Source organism: Cuculus canorus, chromosome 26 (assembly GCF_017976375.1).
Source record: "Cuculus canorus isolate bCucCan1 chromosome 26, bCucCan1.pri, whole genome shotgun sequence".
Lineage (NCBI taxonomy): Eukaryota > Metazoa > Chordata > Aves > Cuculiformes > Cuculidae > Cuculus > Cuculus canorus.
In genome coordinates this window covers 6,563,792-6,589,732 of record NC_071426.1, presented here as the reverse complement: position 1 = coordinate 6,589,732, position 25,941 = coordinate 6,563,792, and the positions used below count along the sequence as shown (strand labels likewise).

General features: G+C 50.6%; 1 protein-coding gene across 1 annotated transcript; it reads right to left on the bottom strand.

Annotated features, from left to right (window-relative positions):
* Positions 1-1,643: 1,643 nt before the first annotated feature.
* LOC104066991 (substance-P receptor) lies at positions 1,644-25,880 on the bottom strand. The gene is given in 8 exon segments (XM_054049602.1): positions 1,644-6,058; positions 6,587-6,618; positions 6,621-6,785; positions 7,095-7,245; positions 14,170-14,280; positions 14,282-14,362; positions 24,286-25,421; positions 25,521-25,880. Coding segments are annotated over 7 exon segments (1,236 nt in total). The 5' UTR covers positions 24,687-25,421; positions 25,521-25,880; the 3' UTR covers positions 1,644-5,763.
* Between the last annotated feature and the right edge of the window lie 61 nt (positions 25,881-25,941).

The following is a 25,941-nucleotide window of genomic DNA, read 5'->3' as shown; positions in this document are numbered from 1 at the left end:
CCTCGACTCACATCTGCTTCAGCAGAGAAGCGAGCTGCCGGTCAGTCCCGTCCCTGTTTGAGGAGCAATTTGAACATTTCCCATGCTTTGGGAATCAGCATCGTGCTTGGGATGGAAGCAGAGTATCCTGCTCTTGGCTTTGTGGATGGCTGAGTTTTGAGGATTAGGCTTTTTCTTGCTATAATTTTGACAATTCCGAGCACCCACTTTCCCAAAAGTCCCCCCAAACCCATCAGCTGCCTCTCACCCCTCTTTTCGCCATGTTTGGGCTTGACTGTGTTTCACCACTTCTCCTCCCACTCCCACCAAGCCACCAGTTGCCACCTCTCACTGTTGCGGGTTCATTAATGGGTTACAATGTGATCTCACAAAAGAAACATTTATTTAAGAATTCCATTTGGACAAACCTGACGATGAGAGAGAGAGAGAGAGAGAGAGAGACTGGTTTGGGGAAGAGGGTTGGACTTCTTCTCTGTAGAGATGCTACTATGTGAAGAACTTCATGCAAAGCTCCTACCAGCTGCCCTGCACATCAAATACCAAAGCCCAGACGTACATCGCAGGCCGTCTCGTCCCCTCGCTCCCCTCCTGGCCGTATTGGGTTGCACGCACTCAGGAGCCTTTCTGTCTGGGGTGGAAAGTTGAAGGACAGAGTCATCTCTCATCTTCAGCTGCTCTTGGGACTCACTGTCCCCTCTCCGGGCTGCCACAACTGTGGTGTTTAACTGATGGATGTGATTTAGCTTCCAGCTGAGATGGTATTTTGGGTAGAAAGGCCACAAGAGAAGGGGATGTGTCCATGTTAAACTTTGCATTATAACTGCTTTATTAATTATTCATCTGGAGACACATTTCTGGGGCAAGATGTTGTGTTCAGTAGATTATTAACAAATTAAAGCCCAAAAGGTCCCTGGAGGTGTTCCAGGCCAGGTTGGATGGGCCTTGGGCAGCCTGTTCCAGTGGGAGGTGTCCCTGCCCATGGCAGCGTGGTGGAACTGGATGGGCTTTAAAGGTCCCTTCCAACGCAAACTATTCTATGATTCTATGACAAAATGGTTTTTTTAGTTATTAAACAGGAAGTTATTAAACGGAATTATTTTAATGAGAAGCAAAAGCCGGGAGCTCCTGTGCTGGCCACTTTGGTTGTGGGCTTTCTTCACGATGAGGGTGAGGAGGCCCTGGCCCAGGTTGCCCAGAAAAGTGGTGGCTGGAGCATCCTGATCCAGTGGGAGGTGTCCCTGCCCATGGCAGGGGGTGGAAGTGGATGGGCTTTGAGGTCCCATCCAACCCAAACCATGTGATGATTCTATGATCTCACAGGAGGGCTCTGGCTAGGACAAAACAAGCTAAAAAATCCCTGCCAGCCCTGAGGAGACACACATCAATCACGGATGCTCTGCTTCCATCCCAAGCTGCTGCCCTTTGGCAGATTTGATGTGCTCAGCCAGGCCAAGAATTGCCTGTATCCCTCGTGGAGCAGAAAATAATAATAATAATAATAATAATAATAATAATAATAATAATAAAAATAAAAGAGGGTGGGCAGCTTTTCTCCACTCCACTGGCAGCACCACTGCAAGCACTGCAGTCGGTGGGGATTGGTACCATCTGCTTTGCTGTGACTTCCAGGTTCGCAAAGCTCCCTCATTTTTCTGGTGAGCAGGCTCTTGCTTATCTCTTGCTGTTTTTTGATTCTAGCTGGTGAGAGATAAATGATCACATGTGAAATGAGGTCTAAATGTTGTATGGGAGTGGATTCTGCCACTCTGCTCTGCTCTTGTGAGACCTTACCTGGAGCTCTGTGTCCGGGAAGGAAGGACATGGAGCTGTTGGAGTGAGTCCAGGGAGGCCACAGAGAAGATCCAAGGGCTGGAGCACCTCCCATAGGAGGCCAGGCTGAGAGTTGGGGTTGGTCAGCCTGGAGGCTCTGGGGAGACCTTAGAGCAGCTTCCAGTATGGAAAGGGGCTCCAGGAAAGCTGGGGAGGGGCTCTTGATCAGGGAGTGCAGGGACAGGATAAGGGGAACGGTTTTGAGCTGCAAGAGGGGAGATGGAGATGAGATCTTGGGGAGAAATGTTTCCCTGTGAGGGTGGGGAGGCCCTGGCCCAGGCTGCCCAGAGCAGTGGTGGCTGCCCCATCCCTGGAGGTGTTCAAGGCCAGGTTGGATGGGGCTTGGAGCCCCTGATCCAGTGGGAGGTGTCCCTGCCCATGGCAGGGGGTGGGACTGGATGGGCTTTTGAGGTACCTTCCTGCCCAAACCATGCCATGACTCCGTAATTCTGTTTCGGAGCAACTGAGCAGACCTTGAGGTATGCCTGGAGACAAGGATTTTCTGCTCCATGCTCCTGCTGGAAGCCAGTGGGAAGAGTAATTTCTCAGTGCCAGGAAGGAAACCTGAGCTTATATCAATCCTCTGGGGTTAAGGAGATGGCTGCAGGCTGGGATTTGGGTTTCAGACCTCCCTTCTGCTATGGTTGTGGCTTGGAGTGGATTTTAGCTGGGCTCAGGCAGCTCCCCTTGCTGACGGTGGGAATTCTCTGTGTGCCTCCAAGGAGGAGGTGGTGAATAGATGTGTGCAGACCTGCTGAGTGAGTCTCTCCAGATGCTATTAGTTTGCATTTCAGAGAGCCAGGAATGAGACAAACAAACTGTATCACTTTGCAATTGAATTTCTGATCAGAGATCTGCAGGCAAACTAGGGAAACGGGCTTAATACACTAGAAAAAGCCTCTGAGTTAGAGCTGACTTCTTTGAAAGGAGAGCTGGAAACAGTATGGAGACTGGACCTACCACATAGTTAGGTGTCCTGTCCTCAAGCCCGGGCAGGGTTGCTTGTTTGGTGTTTTTTGGCCTTCAGAAGAAGACTTCTGTGTAGATTTTGCAGGCACAAACCATCCCAAGGTTGGTGGAACCAGCCTGATGCACGTCATGCGTGGACATGGACCTGACCCTAACTTCCCATCCTAAATATGAAAAGAGCTTCTCCTCGTCCCTGTTCTTGCCTCCACTGATGAAACAACCCGATTCTTGGAGGGGGGAGAGGAAAGCATTGGTTTGTGCGTGTTGTACCTGCTGACACAGAACATTTCGGGTTGGAAGTGGATGATCTTTAAGGTCCCTTCCAACCCAAACTGTTCTATGATTTTGGGGTTCCTGCATCTCTCTCCAGCTGTTGAATGATCCCTTAACATGTCTCCATCAGCTTGGGTGTCCCAGACAGCCCTACTGTGGTCGTTGACACTGTTTATAGCCAGTGGAAATTTCTCACCTTTTATTTCAAGTGTGAGTTTTCTACAAGATGCACAAGAAGCGTTTTGGGCTGTAAACTGTCTGCTTGACTGGAAGTCTCCATGCATGCCCTCGGGCTTATCCCATGTTTCAAGCTGAGCATTGCTTGTGAGAAGACAGTTGTCATTCCTGAGCACATCCCATGATCACGGCATCCTTGGGGCTTAAAGAAGAAGTACAACAGGGCAGCATGGTTACACACATATATACAACATACACACACATTGATATATCTTAATTTTCCCCCTAAATGCTGATTTCTGCAGGCTCACAACCTGATGTTTGGGGTGTATGAGCAGATCTCTGCTTGCCTGATCCTTCTCTCCAGACCATTTTGAGCTATTTGGTTTCATTTTAATTCCAACCTATGTTGACAGTTGGGAGGAAATCAGACTTTGGCTCTGGTTTGTAGCACCTTCTCGTGTATTGGCAGCACAGCTCCTGTGGAGTTGGTGGGAGAAGTTTCCTAGTCCAACCCTTGGGTTAAACCCCTTGGCATCACCCATCCCTTCGATCACTGCTGCATGAGGCTGGTGGGATTTGGCGAACTCCATTCCGCAGGCAGGTTCACATCATTCCCTCTTCTCCACGCTGCTGGGTTGCAGAAGGCAGCAGCAAGGAAATGTCTTAAGGCGACAAGAACAGTGAGAAGCAGAAGTTTAAGCATGTTCCAGCACAGTTCGTGATTCTGCGTAGTCGCAGCAGTCGGGAAGAGGTGGCTGGAAGAGCTGCTCCTCACTGATGGCACTTGGCAGGGTTTGGGTTAAAAATGAAGATGATAATTCTTGTTAATCCAATTTTGTGGCCGACCTGGATACATCTCTTTGCCCATTCATTCAAACTTTCTGCTGGAGTCATTGTTTAAATATATGTATTCTTATCTCCAAGAACCACCATGGCTAGGGTTTTATTAATGACTGGACCTTCCAGCAGCCAGTTTGGAAGCTGAAGAGCTGAAAATCTCCCCAAATCACCTCTCCTTTACTTGCAGAAATTGCTGTGAGCTCAGCAGGGTCTGATGTTGGGCTGCCCTGAAAGGAATGAGCTGTCTCCTTCCCCTGTGCCAATCTGTCGTGCATCTCTCCAGCGTTTCTGTCTTGCAGTGAATCCAGTTTAGGAGTCTGAGTTCTACCCCAACAATGAGAAGCTGGACCAGCAACCAGGAGCAGTGAGTAAAATCGCCCCCAAAGTGCCTCCAGACTGGTGGGGTTGTTCCAACAAGCTGAGTTTCCCCACTTCTCATTTTATTGACTCTTTTTTCCACCACTTTGAGTGTCTGTTCATACATTTGCTGACCAAAGGAGCCCTTTGTATGAACAGCCCCAGTGAGATCCCCAGTTGTCCATCGTGACAACTGAAATATTAAATATATCCATGTACACATCATAAACCTAATGTTTTATGCAAAAGACACAGGGATGAAAAGGAAAAAGCTTGCCTGATTCAAACAAATCCAGAAGTGGAAGCAAATTGTTTCAGCCCTCCTCTGGGTAAAAAGTGTCTACAAGATCCCTGCCTCCCTTCAAACCTTGTTTGCTGGCAGAACTTGTTTTTTCTGATGGAAATCTACCCTTTCCTGCAGCTCTAGACATTTCTAGGCCGTGGAAAACATTCCAGTCTGGCCAGTCTCTTTTCCAGACCTCCCCAGGCTTCCAAAGCCTATCCCAGAGACACCACCTTGGGCTTTTTAGGAAATCACAGTGATTGCTTTTGGCACGTACGGTTGATTAACAGCAACCAAAGTCTGTCTCGGCTCAGAAATGCTCCTCAAGAGCCCTGTTTTGATGAGCAGCGTGGTGGAGCGGCAACAGGAAACCATCGTGCAGAAGGATGTGGGTGCTGGAGATGAGCTGAGACTGTGCAGAAATGCCTGGATTGGGGTTGAAGTGCCTGGTGAGCAGCTGTGCCCCATGGATGTGGAGGTTCCTGAAGGTGAAAACAGCATTTCTTGCTGGATTTTTTAACTGAATGTCATTCTGGATCTTCAGCCGAGAGTGACAGAAACAACGAAATTAAAAGTGAGAGGAGGAAAGTGCAAGACTGGTTCATTTTTTTCCTGTGGGGTGGGATGTACTGGGAGATCCCTGCTGCCTTGAGACAGCAGGGAAATGCCTGACAGCCTTGTACATGTGGTTTAGGAGAAAAACCCGGCTCTGTCCCATTTCTGCATCCTATCCACCACCTGGTACGTGGGGGGTTGGATGGACAGCGAGCAAGGCAGAGGCCAGCTGAACCGCCCTTGTGTGCAGTCCTGAGCCGTAGTGGAGCACATAGAACCAATCCAGAGCTTGTACTCTTGGGCTCACCCAAGGATAGTGAGTGAGCGGCACAGCAAGAGATGGTAAAACAGCACAGAAAAAAGCCAGCACATCACAACCAGGGTATGATGCTGGATGGAATTGATCGGCAGAGCATCTGTTAAGGGAAAGGGGATAGTGGCACCCCTGCGAGTGGCCAACTGCGGCGGCGAACTGCTTAGGTGAGTGTGTTTGGAGTAGAAGCTGAGGCTTTCTCGGAGACTGTTTTGGAGTCACTGCGGGAAGAGCCATTGGATGTCATGTCTACAGAGAGACGCTTGGCCTTGCCACACTCCTCCAGTTCCTCTTCAGCTGTGCCAGCCGCTGAGGACACGGTGGTCTCTATCCGGCTGACCTTGTACATGCTGCTCTGTGTCTGCAGGTACCTGGCTGACTTCATTTCCAGGCCCTCGTACTCGCCGGCACTGATGAATGGGCACCACTGAAACGCGTGTTTGAACCCCACGCGAAACCTAGGGGAAAAGAGATGGGGAAAGGCAGGGGTGAGGGATGTGGAGATGGCTAAAGGATCTCACTAGGAATGGGAAGTTAGAGCTAAGTGTTGCTAAACAACAACAAAAAATGTTACTTTTCACTAAGGAGAAAACAACCAATAAATCCCAGCTGGGAGTCAGGACTGTTTTGATACCTGCTCTCAGATCCAACAGGGCCTTTAGGAAAGAATTATTTAGCTGAGTATTGTATCATCCTTGTATTAGGATGTGGCCCCTGTCAGAGGATCATAGAATTGTTTGGTTGCAAAAGACTTTTGTGATCATTGAGTCCAACCATACCTGTCCACTACTAAAACAGACCCCTGAGCACTTCATCTACCCATCTTTTAAATCTCTCCAGGGATCGTGACTCAAACACTTTTTCCGGATGGGACAGAACCACCCTGGAAAAACTCTCCATTCATATTTTCTTCATCGGCTGTTCTCTATCCCCACTTCTTCCCTGTCCTATTGCACCAAGATGTTGCCGAAGTCACTGGAACCTACCTGTCATTGAGGCAGCAGTAGATGATGGGGTTTTGTACATGGTGGAGCTCATGGCCAGCCACATGATAGCCAAGTAGACCTGCTGGATGAACTTCTGCAGGTACCACTCAGGGTTGAAATACTGCAGAGTGAAGTAGATGTGGTAGGGCAGCCAGCACAGCGCAAATGTGCATACCACGATGATCATCATCTTCACTACCTGTGAGGAATAAGAGGGCAGGGAAGCAAAGTCATCCATCGGGCGAGGTGTTGCCCTCTAGAAGGGGCTGCCTCTTTTTGCCTCAACGATCTTTGTAACCAGGAACACATTGTCAACATCTCGGTTAAACCATGTTTCTTCGTGAACGACACGCATCTGGAGGACACACATCTGGAGGACACTCTGCTCCATTAGCAACAACCACACAACAAGTCCTGACCTGTTTCCACCCCTAATAAAGTATTTTTGGCTGTTGCTAGTTGGGATTGAGCATGAATTGTGGATACTGTGATGCTCGGAGCTCCTTACCTTCCGCTTAGCTGAGACCTGCTCGTGGTAGCGGTCAGAGTTGTCACCAGGTATCTCACTTGCCCACAGGGTAATGCCGACCACCGTGTAGGCACATCCTATCACCAGAAGTGGCAAGAAGTAGATCAGGATGGTCATGCAGAAGTGATACCTAGAAAAAACAATGGTCACTGAGTGTGTCCTCTACCTGTTCAGCCTTCTTGTTGCAAACCAAGCTTGAAGGCAAAGTGCTTCGTGGAGGCAAAGAGAGTTTGGCCCAATTCCTGTGGTAACATTGCCTGCAGAGATGGGGCCAGGAAGGAGTCCCTGCTCTCATCCCAGTCTTTTCCAAGCCTCTGCTGACAGCCTCTGGCGTCCTGGTATCCTGGGATGGGACATAGAGGCCTGGAAAGAGCTCGTTTTACCTTCGTAAGGCAAGAACTTCTCAGCTGAAGTGGCTCTGCTCTTTCTTCTAGTCTATTTACACCCCAAATTACCCTAGAGATGAGGGCTTCCTCTTATCACACCTCTGATCTGGCAGTTCAGCAGCAACAAATGTTTGTTTTTTTTTTTTTTTTGACATATAAAGGATGGGAATATTAAGCTGAAGAAATACAAGCTTTCCCTATGGAGCAAAGATTGGATCTTGAACGCAGCCTGCCTGAATCCTGGTTCACCACGGGTTTAGCTGGGCTCAGGTGGCACAAGGCATAACCTGGTTCCCCCAAGCCTAAACCCTTGTCATGAGAGTTTATTAAAGCTTGTCTGTGACTTCAGCAGCCAGGTCAGATCTTTAGGCTCGTGGAAAGGGCAGGATCTCTGTATCTATAACATAGAATGGTTTAGGTTGGAAAGGACCTCAAAGCCCAACCAGTCCCACCCCCTGCCATGGGCAGGGACACCTCCCACTGGATCAGGGTGATACAAGCCCCATCCAACCTGGCCTGGAACACTTCCAGGGATGGGGCAGCCACCACTGCTCTGGGCAACCTGGGCCAGGGCCTCCCCACCCTCACTGTGAAGAATTTTTTCCTAATGTCTCATCTAAATCTTCCCCTTCCAATTTAAAGCCATTTCCCCTTGTCCTGTCACTCCAGGCCCTTGTAAAAAGCCCCTCCCCAGCTTTCCTGAAGCTCCTTCAGGTACTGGAAGCTGTTCTAATATCTCCTTGGAGCCTTCTCTTCTCTAGGCTGAAGAAGCCAAACTCTCTCAGCCTGTCCTCATATGGATGGTACTCCAGCCCTCGGGTCATCCCCATGGCCTCCTCTGGACCCATTCCAACAGCTCCATCTCCTTCTTATGTTGAGGATTCCAGAACTGGACACAACACTCCAGATGAGGTCTCCCAAGGGAGGAACAGAGGGGCAGAATCCCCTCCTTCGCCCTGCTGGCCACTCTGTTTTGGATGCAGCCCAGGGTACGAGTGGTTTCTGGGCTGTGAGCACACGTTGCTGGATTCTGTTGAGCTTCTTATCAACCAGTATAAGAGGTATAAATAAGTATAAATACATCCAAAATCAAACAGGCGGTCCAGATTAAACCATAAACACACTCTCTTTTGACATGATGTCAGTGGAGCTGTGGCAGGTTGGAGTATCTGCTGGGACTGCAGTGGGCTCAGCGAAGGCTTTGTGTTAAATATAACACCAGCTGATCTTAAAAGGAAAAAGATAATGCTGTTTTTAACAAACAGGATGGGCCCGGCCAGTCTGACCTTGCAGGTTCCTTCCTTCCATCAGAGCTTGCGAAAATCTCTCTCCCCTGCACAAAGATCATAGTATGGTTTAGGTTGGAAGGGACGTCAAACCCATCCAGTTCCACCTTCTGCCATGGGCAGGGACACCTCCCACTGGATCAGGGGCTCCAAGCCCCATCCAACCTGGCCTTGAACACCTCCAGGGATGGGGCAGCCACCACTGCTCTGGGAAACCTGGTCACCCTCATTGTGAAGAATTTCTTCCTAATGTCTATTCTAAATCTTTCTCCTTCCAACTTAAAGCTGTTCCTCCTCATCCTATCACTCCATGCCATTGTAAAAAGCCTTCCTGAAGCCCCTTTCTGTACTGGAAGTTCCTCCCAGGTCTCCTAGGAGCCTTCTCTTTCCCAGGCTGAGCGAATACAACTCTCTCAGCCTGTCCTCATAGCAGAGGTTCTCCAGCCCTCAGATCATCTCCATGGCCTTCTCTGGACTCACTCCAAGAGCTCCATATCCTTCTTATGGCAGGGAAAAGATGAGCAGTAGTGGTACAGAAACGTGGTCACCTTGTACCATGCTTTTGCCAGCTTGCAAAGGGTCTCATGTGTTGCCAGGTCTGCTGGTAACTTTCTTCTGACAGCTTTAGGGTGTTTAGATGCATTTTGGGGTGCGTGCCTGGCTCGAATGCAAGGCGCTGCATCTGCCCAAGGCGCTTCATGCCCTGTAGCCACACTCGGCTCCTGCACTCACTCATCCTCCTGGGAGCTTTGATTGAATAATAGCTCCGAAGTGTAATGAATGGGTCAGGCTCGTGGCTGGTGCAGATCCCAAAGGGAATGGCTTGGCCTGACCCATGCTGCCACGCCATCTCCTCCTTGTTTTGTTACCTCAATCTCATTTGGCCTTCCTCTCCGCCCAGCGCTAATCGCATTTGAGATGGATTCTGTAGGGCTGTTTTTCTGATTTTGCTAATTAAAGGGGTGCGTCTCTTATGGCTCCGTGCTGAAGATTTCGTTGTGGTTCCCGTCTACTACAGGGTCTCAAAGCAGCTGAGAGCAATGCAGAAACACCCCAGAGAGGCTGTTGGATAACTCAAGCAGGATGGACTCTTATTTTCAGAGCCACCTCAGCACGGTAGAGACAGGGATTTCCAAAGAGCCCTGGGATGTTATTTTTGGACCCTGGGTGCTGACAACCGGTCTCCATGTTAAACCATCCTTATGTTATTCTGCCTACTGCGGGATCAGAGTGCTTAGAAAAGCCTGGGTTTGTAATTTAAAGTTCTTCCGTGTGGGGGATTTAGAGTCTTGTATTGGATGAGGAGCTGGTAGGAGCTACGGGACAGTGATGGTTGGAGGAGGGGGCTGCCGTCTCCTTCCTTTGCAAATCCCAGATGGTTTGCCGTGGACTGTTATATCCTGGAGAAGCCACACGTGTGAGCAGCTTTTCCCCTTCCCTTAATGAACTGAAATGGCAGATAATGAAATTGGGATAGATCAGATATCTATTACGGAACCAAAAGTGAGAGAGGGAATAGGTGGTTAGTGGTGGCGAGCAGCCACTGTATCAACAGCTCCTGTTGCAGATGCAGCATTTCATCTGTGCTGACACTTCATCCGCTTCCCCCACACGAGCAGAATAAGAATAGGCACATTTTCCCGGTGAAACAACCTCATGTACACAGCCCAGAAACCACCCGTGTCCTGGGCTGCATCCAGGGCAGTGGGACCAGCAGGGTCAGGGAGGGGATTCTGACCCTCTGCTCCACTCTGGTGAGATCCTACCTGGAGCCCTGTGTCCAGTTCTGGAGTCCTCAGCACAGGAAGGACACGGAGCTGTTGGAGTGAGTCCAGAGGAGGCCATGGAGATGATCTGAGGGCTGGAGAACCTCCTGTATGAGGAAAGGCTGAGAGTTGGGGTTGTTCAGCCTGGAGAAGAGAAGGCTCTTGGGAGACCTTAGAGCAGCTTCCAGTGCTGAAAGGGGCTCCAGGAAAGCTGGTGAGGGGCTCGTGATCAGGGAGTGCAGGGACAGATGAGGGGGAATGATTTTGAGCCGAAGGAGGGAGATTGAGATGAAGATCTTAGGCAGAAATGTTTTCTGTGTGAGGGTGGGGAGGCCCTGGCCCAGGGTTGCTCAGAGGCAGTGGTGGCTGCCCCATCCCTGGAGGTGTTCAAGGCCAGGTTGGATGGGGCTTGGAGCCCCTGATCCAGTGGGAGGGTGTCCCTGCCCATGGCAGGGCATGGGACTGGATGGGCTTTGAGGTCCCTTTCAAACTCAAACCATTCTGTGATTCTATGATCCCTGTCTCTGCAGCCAGGGCTGTGCTTTCTGGCTACCTTTGCCATGGAAAGGATCCCTGGTTGACAGTTTCACATGAGCCCAAAAAAACATGTTATTTGTCATCACAGCATTGCAAATGAACTGGCTGCCGCCAATGCCTTCCTTAAATAACTGCCCCAGGGCCATGCGAGCAGGAGTGGGCGTTTGACAGAGTCCCAAAACACCTGTCCCTGCAGAGTTATTTTGGGGCAGTAAAGAACATCTCAGGCTCTGCCCTATGTGAGTGGGTTTTGTGGGCTTTGGAGAGATGGTGTTTGAGCTGCAGTTATCTTCAATTCCCATCAAGTATTCGGGTTTGGCTATTTCAAGGCTTCTGGAATCCTCGACATAAGAAGGATATGTAACTGTTGGAACAGGTCCAGAGCAGACCATGGAGATGATCCGAGGGCTGGAGCACCTCTGCTATGAGGACAGGCTAAGAGAGTTGGGGTTGTTCAGCCTGGAGAAGAGAAGGCTCTGAGGAGACCTTAGAGCAGCTTCCAGTACTGAAAGGGGCTCCAGGAAAGCTGAGGAGGGGCTCTGGATGAGGGAGTGCAGGGATGGAATGAGAGGGAATGGCTTTAGTTTGAAGGGGGAAGACTTAGATTAGACATTAGGAAAAAATTCTTCACCATGAGGGTGGGGAGGCTCTGACTGATGTTGGCCTGAGAAGTCGTGGCCCTGATCCAGTGGGAGGTGTCCCTGCCCATGGCAGGGGTTGGAACTGGATGAGCTTTGATGTCCCTTCAACCCAAACCATTCTGTGATTCTAGGATTTATTATATCGTTATTTATCCACACTGCAAGGCAGAAATGGCAAGAACTAAGCTGGGGCTGGCCCAGCTGACCTCCAGAGGTGTTTTCCAACCTTAATTATTTCAGGCCACAGTGATAAATGCAATCAGGGCAAAGAATCGCTGCTGGCTAAGTCAGCCCACGCGAAATGGGATGAGCCGGACCAAAGCAGCAACAAGCTCAGGCCTGGCTGCTGCAGATCTTGCTGCTCAGCTCGACGTGGGGCCATTGCTTTTTCAAACAGCAACTCAAGAGAAAAATAGCACCATTAACCTAGGAATGATTTGCCTCTGGAAGCCGGGCACCACTTCAAAGCCTGAGCATCCCATGCTCGTCTGCGAGCCAAGGGCTCTGCGAGATGGATGAGGGCAGCCAGGAAGCTGGGAAAGAGATGCTAAGCAGAATCCTCAAATGGTTTGGGTTGAAAGGGACCTCAAAGCCCATCCAGTTCCACTCCCTGCCGTGGGCAGGGACACCTCCTGCTGGGTCAGGGGCTCCAAGACCCATCCAACCTGGCCTTGAACACCTCCAGGGATGAGGCAGTCATGACTCCCTAGGCAACCTGGGCCAGTGTCTCACCACCCTCATTGAAAAGAATTTTTTCCTAATGTCTAATCTAAATCTTCCCCCTTCCAATTTAAAGCCATTTCCCCTCATCCTATCACTCCAGGCCCTTGGGTAAAGCCTCTCCCCAACTTTCCTGAAGCCCTTTCCCATACTGGAAGTTGCTCTAAGGTCTACTCGGAGCCTTTTCTTCTCCAGGCTGAACCATTCCAACTCTCTCAGCCTGTCTTCGTATGGATGCTCCAGCCCTTGGATCATCTTTGTAGCCTCCTCTGGACCCGTTCCAACAGCTCCATCTCCTTCTTATGCTGGGGATTCCAGAACTGGATACAGGACTCCAGGTGGGGTCTCATGCAGCTTTCTGCAACCTGCTGCTCACTGCTGATGGCCAAACTAATTTAATTTGTTTTGCAAAGAGACCTTCACCAGTCCCTGTTGGCTTTAAACACCATCTCTGTGCATATGTGTCCCCTGCTTTGGCTCCAGCCCAATTTCACAGACCTAATTCATTGATCCTTGGGACTAGAGATCACAAATGCCTCTTTTTCACCCTCTTTTTTTTCCTTAACTCATGACATTTAACTTGCCACATGAGTCTCCGGCTTCAAAGAGCAAACCATGGAGGACTGCTGTGCTGCCAGACCAGCGGGGCTGCCCAGACCCTTTGGAAATGCCAGATTTAATTAGCTGGCACCTTAATGGGAAGGAAACAGATTCCTGCTGAGCCCTCCTAGCCCAGCAGCTGCCTCCCAGTCTGAACTACTGCTACAGAGCCTCCTTTTGTGGCTTGGTTTTTAAGCAGTTGAGTGAATTTGGAGTCTGCAAATCCCAAACCATTTTTTTTTCTGTCACCTCCTGGCCAAGAAACTCCCAGTAGAACCCTACTTTACAGAATCATTAAGGCTGGAAAAGATCTCTAAGCTCACCCAATTCAACCATCAGCTCAACACCACTGTGACTACTAAACCATGACCCAAAGAGCCACAGCTACAGGTCTTTTGAAGCCTCCGGGGATGGAGACTCCACACTGCCCTGGGCAGACTGGTCCAGCGCTTCACCCACTCTTTACTAAAGAAATCTTTCCTGATATCCAATCTAGATCTCCGCTGGTGTAATTATTTCCTCTTGTCCTGTCACTGGCTACAAGAGAGAAGAGCCCAGCATCCACATCCTCCTGTCCAGGAGCTGCAGAGAGTGAAGAGTCTCCCTCATCCTCCTCTGTCTCCAGCTAAACAGCCCCCAGTTCCATTAGCTGCTCCTCATAAGGCTTGTGCTCTAAACTCTTCCCCAGTTCCATTATCTTCTCCAGACATGCTCCCAGTATCGTTGATGCCCTTCTTGGACTGAGGGGCCCAAACTGAACCCAGGATTCGAGACGCGGCTCGGCAGTGCTAAGTACAGGGAGAATCACTTCCCTGCTCCTGCTGGCCACATTATTCCTCATCCAAGCCAGGATGCCATTGGCTTTCTTGGCCACCTGGGCCACTGCTGGCTCATGTTCAGCCAACTATAAATCAGCACTGCCACATCCTTTTCCTCCGTCAGCTCTCCAGCTGCTCTTCTCCAAGCCTGCAGCACGGGTTTGTTGTGACTCAAGTGCAGGATGTGGTGCTCTCCCCATCTCAAGGAGCTTTGAGCTATTCCTGTCCTTCATCTTACTCTTCTTTTGTGTTTTTCTCTATACAGTGACTTGTCCCAACTGCCAGAAAAGTTCAACTCACGTTTTTCCATACACATTAGTGCTGTGCTCTGGCCACTCCACCAGACACACCAGCCGGCCCGGCAGCTCCTCCATCACCGAGTAGTAACCCTGGGGGATGCCCAGAGGAAAGCAGAAGCCAGATGATGCCGATGACCACCTTGGTGGCAGTAGCTGAGAGCCGAGGTTGCAGCGGGTGGATGATAGCCATGTACCTGTGGGGGTAGGAAAAAGGAGAAGTCAAAGTTGGAAAGCCCCAAATGTTTGCAGCTTTTGGGGCTGTTTACAATCTCCCTTGCACTTTTGACATCCCCTGAATGCTCCTGGCAGCTCTTTGCTCTGCACAATGCAAAAAGGGAGGTGGTCGAAGGCCAGGTTGGATGGGACTTTGAACAGCGTGGTCCATCGGGAGGTGTCCCTGCCCATGGTAGGGGGGTTGGAACCGATGGACTTTGCGTCCCTTCCAACCATTCGCATGATTCTACGAATAATCCCTTTTTTGGAGGTTTCCCTGCACAAGTACTCTGATTCTCTTCCAGCACCTCAGCCTCGAGATCTGAATCCACTTGAGACTCTTAACTGAAAAAATAGCTTAATTAACACAACTGGCAAAACACTGCTTCTGCAAAGACAAAGACAGCCCTGATGCTGCTGCTAGGGGTTTTGGACCGGTGCAAAAATCCCATCTCTGTGATAGATTGCAGAGTTACGGGAGAATTGAAGATAGAGAGTGTTGGACTGGTGCGGGATGGGTGATCCAGGAACGATACCCCATCCCTGGAGGTGTTCAAGGTCAGGTTGGATGGGGCTTGGATCACCCTGATCCAGTGGGAGGTGTCACTGCCCAAGGCAGCGGGTTGGAACTATATGTTCTTTAAGATCCCTTCCAACTCAAAACATTCTATGATTCTGTGATCTCAGATGGCACCTCTATCTGCTTGGCTCCTGGGCTCCTTCCCCCTTACATCAGCTGTTGTACATGAGGAAACCTCTAGTGGTGATGAAGCATTTAAAATCTATAAAATCATAGAATGGTTTGGGTTGGAAGAGAGCTTAGAACGCAGCCAGTTCTAACCCACCTCCCACTGGATTCGGTTGCTCCAAGCCCCATCCAATCCGGCCTCGGACACCTCCAGGGATGGGGCAGCCTCCACTTCCGTGACACGAAGAGCCCTCCTAAATCTTTCCTTACTTGTTTCATGAACAAGCGGCTCTGACTAAAACTAGGATGTTTCCCTAGGATAAATCCAGAAAGGAGATCATAGAATGGTTTGGGTTAGAAGGGACTTCAAAGCCCATCCAGTTCCACCCCCTGCCATGGGCAGGGACACCTCCCACTGGATCAGGTTGCTCAAAACTCCATGGGATGGGACATGCCACAACCTTATCCCTCTGCAAATGTGGTTTTGCAGAACTGGCAGCAGCCAGCAGCTCTGGAGCGATTAAGTGAGGTTGTCACAATTTTTGATTTGATTCCTTCCCCCCCCCGGCTCCACATCAGCTTCTGGAAGAAGAGAAACATTGCTTCACTTTGCATGTGCTCATGCCCAAGGCATTTGCAGCCTCCTCTATTTCTCCTCCATCCCTTCTTCTTTCAGAGGATCGACCATTTATTCTTTTATTTTTTTCCTAGATGGCAAATATTCCCTGGGCTGCATTTTTAGGTGGCCGCTTGCAGGGGCCAAAACGTAGGGATTAATACATAAATAAGCAGGAGGTGCCACCATCGGCTCTTCCTCTGCCCCAGGGAACCAAACGTTATCAGCTTTGTGCAGCTGAAAATCCACCTAATCCACCTGATAATTATCCCTCAAAAATCTGTTTGGTACTCGACACTGAAGCTGGTTTGAAAGAGCTGAGGCGATGGGTGTAGGTGCTGCTCTGTGTGGTGGCTGGTGATGCATCAAGGTCTCCTCGTTTCTGCATTCATGTTTCTCATTTCTTCCTTAACATCTTGTGATTGCCTTCCAGGACCTGCAAGGTCTTCAAACACCTGAGCCCCTTGTTAGTGGTTTTGCTGGGCTGGATGAGGTTTGGGTGGGCTTTATCATGGGGTTCAGACCAAGTTCCCCATGTTTATGCTCCCAAGCAGCAAGAAGGTCAACAACAGTCTGAGTTTCTGCTGATGCTCAACCCAACCGTTCACCTCAAGCATGCAAAAAGGAGGGATTTCCACAAAAGTTGAGACATTTCTGTTGAAATCCTTGGCTGGAGAATCATCTGAGGCTGAGACCTCCAGAAAGCAAAGCCAGTGCTTCATTGCAACCAGCCAGAAATGCTATTACAACTCTGACCTTGTTGCTGCCAGTGCATTTTGGAGGACATTCCTCACCAGTTCAAAGCCCTTTACAGCTGCTGAAGCCCTTGTTGTTGATAAAACATCCAAATAATCACAGTAACTATGAACTAAACCCCAAGTGTGTCACGCAGAAAACCTTTCAACCACCCATCCTCTTGTCTGCAATGCTATCTTGTGGTGGAAAGGAGACGGCAAAGTTCATCCCACCACACTGGCATCACAAGGATGGGCTCAAGGAGGCATGAGGGAGCAAGCTCGTGGTGCTTTGGGGAAAACTGGCGCCAAATCCCATTTTCGGGCAGTGATACCCAATCCATCAGTCCCAGGTGACCCTTGGGGTGCTCTGGGTTCAGGAGCAAAAATGGGAATAAAAACATTTCTACCAAACAGGGGCTCTCATGGGGAAGAGAAAAATGTAATAAAAAGGGTCTGGGCTGCCTGGTATTAGAGACCAAAAAAGTGCTGGAGACAGATAGAAAAGGACAAATATCCTGAGAATAATTAGGTTGTTATTTCATATTAAAATTGCATAGAAGTATATAATAATTGTATTACTAAGCTAAAAAAATTGTCCTAACATTTAAGTAACTGCTTTCCTTTCTTACATTCTTTTTTTTCCCCCTCCTTGACAAGATATTTGATGCAAAACCACAGTGGCGAGTGGGAGGGAACAGAGTGAATGGTTTGGTGGCTGCCTTAGAGGACAGGCTGAGAGCATTGGGGTTGTTCAGCCTGGAGAAGAGAAAGGTTTGGGGAGACCTTAGAGAAGCTTCCAGTATGGAAAGGGGCTCCAGGAAAGATGGGGAGGGGCTCGTGAATCGGGGAGTGCAGGGATGGGACAGGTGGAACAGTGTTTTTCAGCTGCAAGAGGGCAGATTGAGATGAGATTTTAGGGAGAAATGTTTTGCTGTGAGGGTGGGGAGGCCCTGGAACAGGGTGCCCAGAGCACTGGTGGCTGCTCCATCCCTGGAGGTGTTCAAGGCCAGGTTGGATGGGGCCTTGGAGCCCCTGATCCAGAGGGAGGTGTCCCTGCCCATGGCAGGGGTTGGGACTGGATGGGCTATGAGGTCTCTCCCCACCCAAACTCGATGCCCTCACAGCTGCATTTTCCTTGCACCTTTCCCACCATGTTTCATGATTTAAATCCATATTTAACGGTCTTGGCACTAAAGCACCACAACTTTACGCCAGAACCTGTTTGATGACGTTGGTAATGCCGTTTGCTGTTCTTTAAATACTTTATTGTGTTTTGGGGGGATGCTACCATGACGACGCAATTTGATGCAGCGTTGCACCAGGGCAGCTCCGAGCGTATCGGTTATTAAATAGATATTGCTTCAAGGCAGTGTAGCCATCTATTAATTGCATCTGGAAATCTGGAGCCTGCCTGGGTAACTAACATTACACAATTGATTCCAACCTCGCAGAGATGAGATTAATGTAATAGCAAAAATTTATGAAGCGTCTTTCATCCCAGAGTTTCCTTATCTGCTTCATTAAGCAATAAGGATATGACAGATAAAAAATGTGTAGCCAAGAGGATGCAGAGTTTGTGCTGGGTGTCTCCCCAGAGCCTTCTCTTCTCCAGGCTGAACAATCCCCACTCTCCCAGCCTGTCCTCATACTGGAGGTGCTCCAGCCCTTAGGTCACCTCTGTGGCCTCCCCCTGACTCGCTCCAACAGATCCATGTCCTTCCTGTGCCGAGGACTCCAGAACTGGATGCAGGGCTCCAGGTAGGATCTCACCAGAGTGGAGCAGAGGGGCAGAATCCCCTCCCTGGCCCTGCTGGTCCCTCTGCTCTGGATGCAGCCCAGGACATGGTTTCTGGGCTGGGAGCTCACATTGTGGCTCACGTTGAGCTTCCTCTCCTCCAGCACCCCAAGTCCTTCTCCTCAGGGCTGTTCCCAATCCATTCTCCACCCAGCCTGTAATTGTACCTGGGATTGCCCTGACCCACATCCCCAGCCCTGGTGGAGTCTGCAGCCAGGCCAAAGCAGATGCCCCAGTCTGAAGTGGGTCAAGCCCCTCCAGCATGGCTCCCAGTCCTTCCTACCCAAGAAATTAAAAGCTTCTCCGTAGAGAAAACCCTGCCTTTTTGCTTTCTGCTAGGACTACATTGCAACAGCGTGGATGCAAACCCACCGTCCCCGGAGCAGGTTTGCAGAGCGAAGCTTGGATCTGCCCCCAGATGCCTTGTGTCTGGATGCCGGGTCGGCTGCCTGAGCCCCGCGTGCCTGAAACACGATGCTGGGGACCGAGGCGCCGTGAGCAGCTGCTTCATCCTATTTATTGCTTTGACATAAACCAGTGACCATCCAAAGCGAGGGATGGACACTGCGCTCCTGCCCCGAGACCTGATGGATGCTCAGCGCTCGGCAAAGCATCTTCAAGAAAGAGGCAGCAGGTTTCACACCAGCGTTTCCCCAGAGCTCCAATCCAGCATGGCACCTTTCTTTCTCCAAGGCAGTTGGGGATTTCCTTCGAGCACAATAGAAAAGGATGCATCACCCAAACAGCGACCTGAGCTATACCAGCAGCTTCGCGAACTCACCTGCACAGCAAACCCCATGGGCACGCTTAGTTTTAAAAGCCAAAAGCAGGTGAAAGAGGATCGAAGCCCAGACTGGTGCAGCTGATAAGGAGGTGTTGAGCTCTCTCTTGCATTCACTGTGTTTGCTGATGGCACCGGGGTAAGATGGGAGAGGAAGACCCAAAGAGAGGCATCTTTTGGTCTCTCTCTCCCAAAGGGAGACTCTGCAGGTGTTGATATTTGAGGCACCAGTTTGACTTGATCACCCAGTTGGTCCTGGTACTGGTTTATAGCCGGAGAGTGAAGAGGGAGGACAAAAACCAAGTGAAAGGCAGGACTGGTGACCTGTGAGACCTGGCACACTTGGCGCATGCGGGGGTCCCACCGGGCCATTGAGGAACTAGGCATAAATGAAGGAATAAATTAAGAAAGCCATCGAAGAAACCAAATATCTCACCAGAGGCCCTCAAACTCCTGTGGTGCCTTGTGCCAGCACCCAGCTTGCAGATGAGCACCGTGATCACTCCAAAAGCTTGTCTAAAACCCAAGCCTCCTGCATTTCCCAGCCACCAAACCATCCCTGATTCATCTTAGTTCTGCATTTATTGCCATGGGAATTTCAACTTCCTCTTCCTTCCAAGCGAGAGCAAGGAAAAAAGATGCAGTTTATTTTTTGCCAGGTTGAATTCATACCTAGTGGGTATTGGGGGGTTAATTCCAGTTAATACGTGTCAGATCAGACACAACCACTGGGAGCAGGGGCATGAACCAGCCTCGATAAGTAAAGGTGTTCTCTTGTCCATCCCCATCCTCCTGCTTTCTAACTCCATATGGGAAATACACGCTCTGAGCCAGCTCCGTGCTCGGTATCAGAAGCTTCAGAGGGGTTTTGCTGTGTTCAGAGACGCTTGATTTCCTGGGAATGCAAAAAGCTGTTTGGGTTACTGCTGGCTGGGGCACAGGCAACGCCGCAGGGCGATGCTGGACCTAAACTCATCTCCTTTCGCTTCCCCCTTACTCTTCCATCTTCCAAATGACCCCCCAGCAGAGCGAGAAGATACAGCACCAGGAGAGGATCAAAGTCCTGCTCTGCAAACCCCAGAAGTCCATTAAGTCAAAATTAAGAAAAATCTGGTGCTGTATTAAGGTGTAAATGATGAATTAATCTGTCAACATGCTGATGTAATCTGTCCTCTCTGGAGGGTTTCTTTTCACAGTAATCACCTCTTGGGGAAGGGCGCTGAGCTGGCAAATGCCGTCTTGGTATTCAGCTGCTTTGTCTGACCCAGGAGTTCAAGCTCGCAAGCAGTAAATAATTTTTGGAGCCGGTTTTTCTGCTGCAAATCCTGTGGGGCTGGGGAGACGTGAGCGGGTCTCGGCTGCAGTGCAGCAGTTTGAGGAGCAGCAGCGGGGAATGTAGGTTCTCAGATTTGATGTTTCTCCTGCAGCCCCTGCTGGCAAATTGATGGTCTTAGGACACTTAATGGAATTTGATAACACCTTTGGCAATGAAAAAGGGAATATAAATAAGATCCCGGCTGGATTGCCCAGCCCCACGTACTGGTCTGGCAGTGCCGGTGCTGGTGGAGGTTGGAGAGGGGGTTCTTTTAATGAGCAAAAGCAGCAAGCTGGCCTAGGAGTTGCAGGAGGTTAGTGCCTCTGTTTGTCATTTTTATAGCTGCTTTAGAGAAGAAGTCTCTGCAGCAAAAGTGAAATTGCTTTATATTAAATAGCACAAGTGCTGCAGAGTCTGCCCTCACCCTGAGGTCAGGGCAGGGCTCTCGCCTTTCTCATCAGGGTTTGTTCAGGATGTGGTGTTTTTGGCTTTGCTTGCTTCAAGTTTTGAGATAAAGCGATGTTTTTTTTTTCCTCATTCTGCAAGTGATCTGAGGTCTTCAGCTGCATTCCCGGTTGTCCATCATTGTGGAAACTCATTCCTCTGTCTCAAGTTTGCTAAGGGTGCAAGTTTGTGGGCAAGTGGGTGCTCAGGAATGAATCCAGGTCTTGAGAAGAGGGCAAATGGCAGCAGTTTATTGATGACTGATTCCTTCCGCTACGGAAACAGGCTCCAGGAAAGCTGGGGAGGGCCTCTTGGTCAGGGAGGGCAGGGACAGGATGAGGGAGAATGGTTTTGAGCTGCAAGAGGGGAGATTGAGATGAGATCTTGGGTAGAAATGTTTTGCTGTGAGGGTGGGAAGGCAGAAATTGCCCAGAGCAGAGGTGGCTGCCCCATACCTGGAGCAGTTCAAGGCCAGGTTGGATGGGGCTTGGAGCCCCTGATCCAGTGGGAGGTGTCCCTGCCCATGGCAAGAGGTGGAACTGGATGGGCTTTGAGGTCCCTTCCAACCCAAACCACTCACTCCATGATTCTATGACGAAGCTCCATCCCATGTACCATAGGTATTGCAGCGCAGGGACGTTCGGAGTTTTGGTTTTCTTCTCTGAGGGTGCCTGCAAGTTAGCTTGGGCTCACCATGGCCACTGCTGGGCTCTCACTTGTCCTGAAAGACTGGAAAGAAACAGGATTTTCTCTCTCTTTCAAGTATATTTTAATACACAAGGAGATTTTGAAGCTGTAAAGGGATAAGTGATGAGCTCTGGAACAGAGATGCCCCAAAACGAAGGACACGGCAGATTTTATTGTGCCAAAGCGAGCTGTTTGGACCCACTTCTGCAGGAAGCTGAGAAGCAGCATCATGGCTTTTTCTGAGCCACCTTCACCAGCTGCCAGCCTCGACTCCTGCATTTCCTGCTGTTGCCGTGCATTCAAACTAACACTCTCTATAGGATTAACTTGCTATTTTTCGCAGCAGTTGTGCCCAGGCTGCAGTGGGTCCTGGTGGAGGAGCGGATGGTCTTGCTTCAGGAGAATGCTTTGTTTCCTCACACAATCCCCCTGCCCCATGCCATGTCCTGCAAAAATCCATCGGGAGAATCAAACCCACTCCCCGGCTTGTTCTCCCCATTACCGCTGTGCTGAGTCTTTCCAAGGCGGTTTCATATCTCAGGCAAGGAGGTTCTGGAAATCGCTTGCAGAAAACACAAGCAGAGATGATTGAGGGGAGCAATCTGCGGAGTGATGCTCCTTGGAGCCTGCAGACTCTGTATCACACCACTCTGATAGATGGCTTAATACACTTTGGGAGCACGAGGCACATTCAACTCCGCTTCCCTCAGTTTTGATGAGAATCAGGTCTGCAGTCGTGTTTGATTTCAGATCTCTCCTGCCTGTGCCTAAGAACTCATTTTGCTGAGCCTACACGGCTCTGCTGCTCTGAATTCTGACCCTTGCTTTGCTTCTTCCCACACTGCCTTTTCCTGCATGCCAGGACAAATTCTTCCCTTTTAGGTTCCTGGAACAAGTTCCTGCATTTCAAGCATTTAAGTTGCTATTGTCAGGTCTCAGACACAGGAAAACAAGCAGTTCTGCAGCACTTGGAGGTGTTTTGTGCTGCTCGCCTGGAGGGGCAGAGGACGAGCTTTGCTGCCTTCACCTTCCTGATGTCCCACAAAGGGACCAAGAAATGCAGAAGGTCTTCGCATGCCGAGGCTGCAGTTTCTTTTGGGTCCTTCCTGGCAGATGAGCCAAGCCTGCTCGCATGGGTTTTGTGGCTCAGCCCTGGGCAAACCAAGCTTTTTGTTAAGGTTTGTAGATGCAAGAGGAAAGCTGGAAATACCAATTACTCCCCAAATTCAGCCCTAGGCTCTCAGACCTGTCTTTGCTCCCTGTTTCACACATGCTCCTCCTGCTTCCCCTGGCAGATTTGCTTTTCTGGTTATTCTGGGGTGTGGACTGAAGGCTAAAACCCAAACTATCATCTCTCTAATTCATCCTAACCTGAAAGGGCCTTTGGCAGCTGATCCCCAACGTTCTCAAAATGAAGATGCTCCTGAAACAGAGCCAGCAACACCATCGGGTAGAAACACTCATGTTAGTTGTATTCCTTTTCATTTATTACTGCCTTAATTCTCCTCTCCTCTCCTCTCTGCTATGAGAGCTTGGCTATGACTGATTTATTCTGGGAAGAGGGCCTTGTAACTGCTCCAGCATGAAATAAAACCCATTTTGAACAACTAGAGAGCATCATCCACCTCGGGCTCTGTTTCTCAAGCTGCCAGTGGGGAGTTGTGACAGCACTATCATTTCTGAGAAGGAAATATCCTCGCCAGTTTGTGCAGTGCTTAGACAGCAGCTCCAAACGTGCCAGCATACGGCAATGCAAATCTCCTCCCCTCCTTCACGTGTATCCCCAGCCAAAACGTCTTTTACTCCCTGGGAAGAAGGACAAAAAGAGATCTTGCAGAGCTGAGCTGTCATCAGGAAATATGTTGCGTTGGAAAAATCTGTTGCGCTTGGAACGCCAGCACTCAAGAGTGAATTGCAAAGCTGTTTGAGAGCCTCGATTTGTCTCTCCCTCATATGAAAATGCCATCAAATAACAGATTTCTTGGAGGGGGAGAGGAGAGAGAGGTGCTGCGGGCTAGGGGTGCATGGTGCCTGGCTGTTGTGTGTCCCTTGAGCCCTGGCTGGTCCCTCTGTGGTGAAAAAGGCAGCATCCCCAGTGCCATTGCACCCTGCTGAGTGCTTGCTGAACTTTTGATCACAGCAAAACGCAACCAGGATCTTGTTCTGCCGGCTGTCCCCAGCCACCCGGCAGAGCCAGGAGGAAACAGGCAAGGAAAAAAACTCAACTAAGCTGAGCTGGCTGCAAGTACATGAGAGAAATCCCTGGCACTGACCTCTCCCTCTTGACCCCCACAAATAAATTCAAGGTGGGTTTGTTTGGGGGACACCAGCAAGCAACAACCAACAACACACACCTGCCATGTCATGATGCCTTTCCCGGTCCTGAGCTCCCTAAACCATTCCGAACCCAGACCAAGATATACAAAACAGCTCCTGCAGCACCGCAGAGACACGTCCAGCACAGGCGCATATTTTATGTCATGAGGTGATGCCATTTTGTGCTAAAGATCGACTTCTTTGCTTTTAAATGAAGAGATTGGGAAAGGAATGGATGGCTCTACAGATGAGCTGGGAAGGCAGAGGACAGTGATGCTACCAACGCACACCCAAGATGTGCTACCAACATGCACGGGGGTTACAAAGCCTTTTCTTGAGCTGACAAAGGATTCTCAAAGCCACGTACAACCAGGATGGGGAGAGGAATTATTTCTAGTGCTCTTTTACCAAAACAAGCTTTATATTAAACTCCATTCTCCCACAACTGGAGATCAGATGGAGCTGAGCCAGCACCCGGGTGGAGGTGTGGTGGGGAGGGTTTGGGGTTTGATGCTCAGAGCTCACCTGTCCAGGGCGATGGCTGTCATGGAGTAGATGCTGGCAAAGACAGCGGCAATGGGGAAGAAGTTGTGAAACTTGCAGTAGAGCAGCCCATAGTACCACTCATTGTGGATGGCGTACGTGAAGTTCACCACTGTGTTGAAGGCGGACATGGAGGCTTCGGCAAAAGCCAAGTTCACCAAGAAGTAGTTGGTGACGGTGCGCATCCTTTTGTGAGCCAGAATGATCCACATCACCACCACGTTCCCCACCACTGACACCACCACGATGAGGGCATAGGCGACAGCCCACAGGGCCACCTGCCATGGCGGCTGCACAAACTGATTTGAGAAGGACTCATTCAGGGAGGCGTTGAGCAGCCACTGGTGCTCCAGCTCTGCTTCCAGAGGCAGGGCGTTATCCATCGCACCAGGATGCAGCCAGACCAGGCACACGGATTCTTTGAGGTGCAGGTGCCTCCTGGTTTAGGGTGCAGGAGGGTCAGGGTGCACGGGGGCTTTGGGGTGCAAGTCCCTCCTGGTCTAGGGCACAGCAGGATGAGGGTACAAGAAGTTTGGGGCATACATCTGGTTTGGGGGTGCGGGTCACTTCTGGTTCAGAGCGCAGCCATTCTGGAGCACATTCAGGGCACAGGAACCTCCCAGTTCAGGGACAGTGGGTTTAGGGTGCACAGCTGGGCCAGGGCATAGCTCTCTCCTGGTTCAGGGTGCAGTTGGTTTGAGGTGCAACGCTGGTTTGGGGTGCAGGACCCTCCTGGCTCTGGGTGCAGCTGGAGCAGGGTGCCTGGACATGTTAAGGCACAGTGCTGGTTTGGGGTGAACCCTCCTGGTTCAGGCACAGCTGGACTGCGATGCACAGCTGATTTGGGGTGAACCCTCCTGGTTTGGGCACAGCTGGACTGCGATGCACAGCTGCTTCAGGGTGCAGGTTCCTCCAGGCTTGGACGCTGCTGCACCAGGGTGCAGATTCCTCCTGGTTCACGGCACAGCCACTTCAGGATGCGGATCCCTCCCAGTTCAATCCCTCCCAGTTCAGGACCAGAAGGGGATGCGAGTCCTTCTCAGCTTGCAAGCGGAGCAGGATGCAGGTCCCTCCTCGTTCAGGTCGCAGCCAGTTCAGGATGTGAGTCCCTCCTGGTTCTGGACCAGAGAAAGATGTGAATCCCTCCTGATTCAGGAGTGGAGCGGGATGCAGGTGCCTCACGGTTTAGGACCAAGTGGGATGCAGGATGCACGTACCTCACAGTTTAGGATCAGAGAGGGATGCGGGATGCAGGTACCTCCTGATTCAGCAGCAGAGCAGTTTGCGGATCCCTCCGGCTCAGAACCGGAGCAGGATGCGGGCCCCTCCTGGCTCGGGAGCAGAGCGGGATGCGGAGCCCTCCTGGTTCGGGGTGCAGGTACCTCCCGTCTCAGAATTGGAGCGCGATGCGGGCTGCAGGTCCCTTCTGGCTCAGGACTGGCTCAGGACCGGCTCGGGATGCGGGATGCAGGTCCCTCGCGGCTCGAGGCGCAGCCGGCTGAGGATGCGGGTCCCCCCAGGGCTCAAGACCGGCTCGGGCTGCGGCTGGAGCCGGTGCCGGCTGCGGCGGGCGAGGCGCGACCGGGGCTTTTGTAAGCGGGGCGGGCGGTGCCAGCGGGCGATGGGCAGAACCGCCCC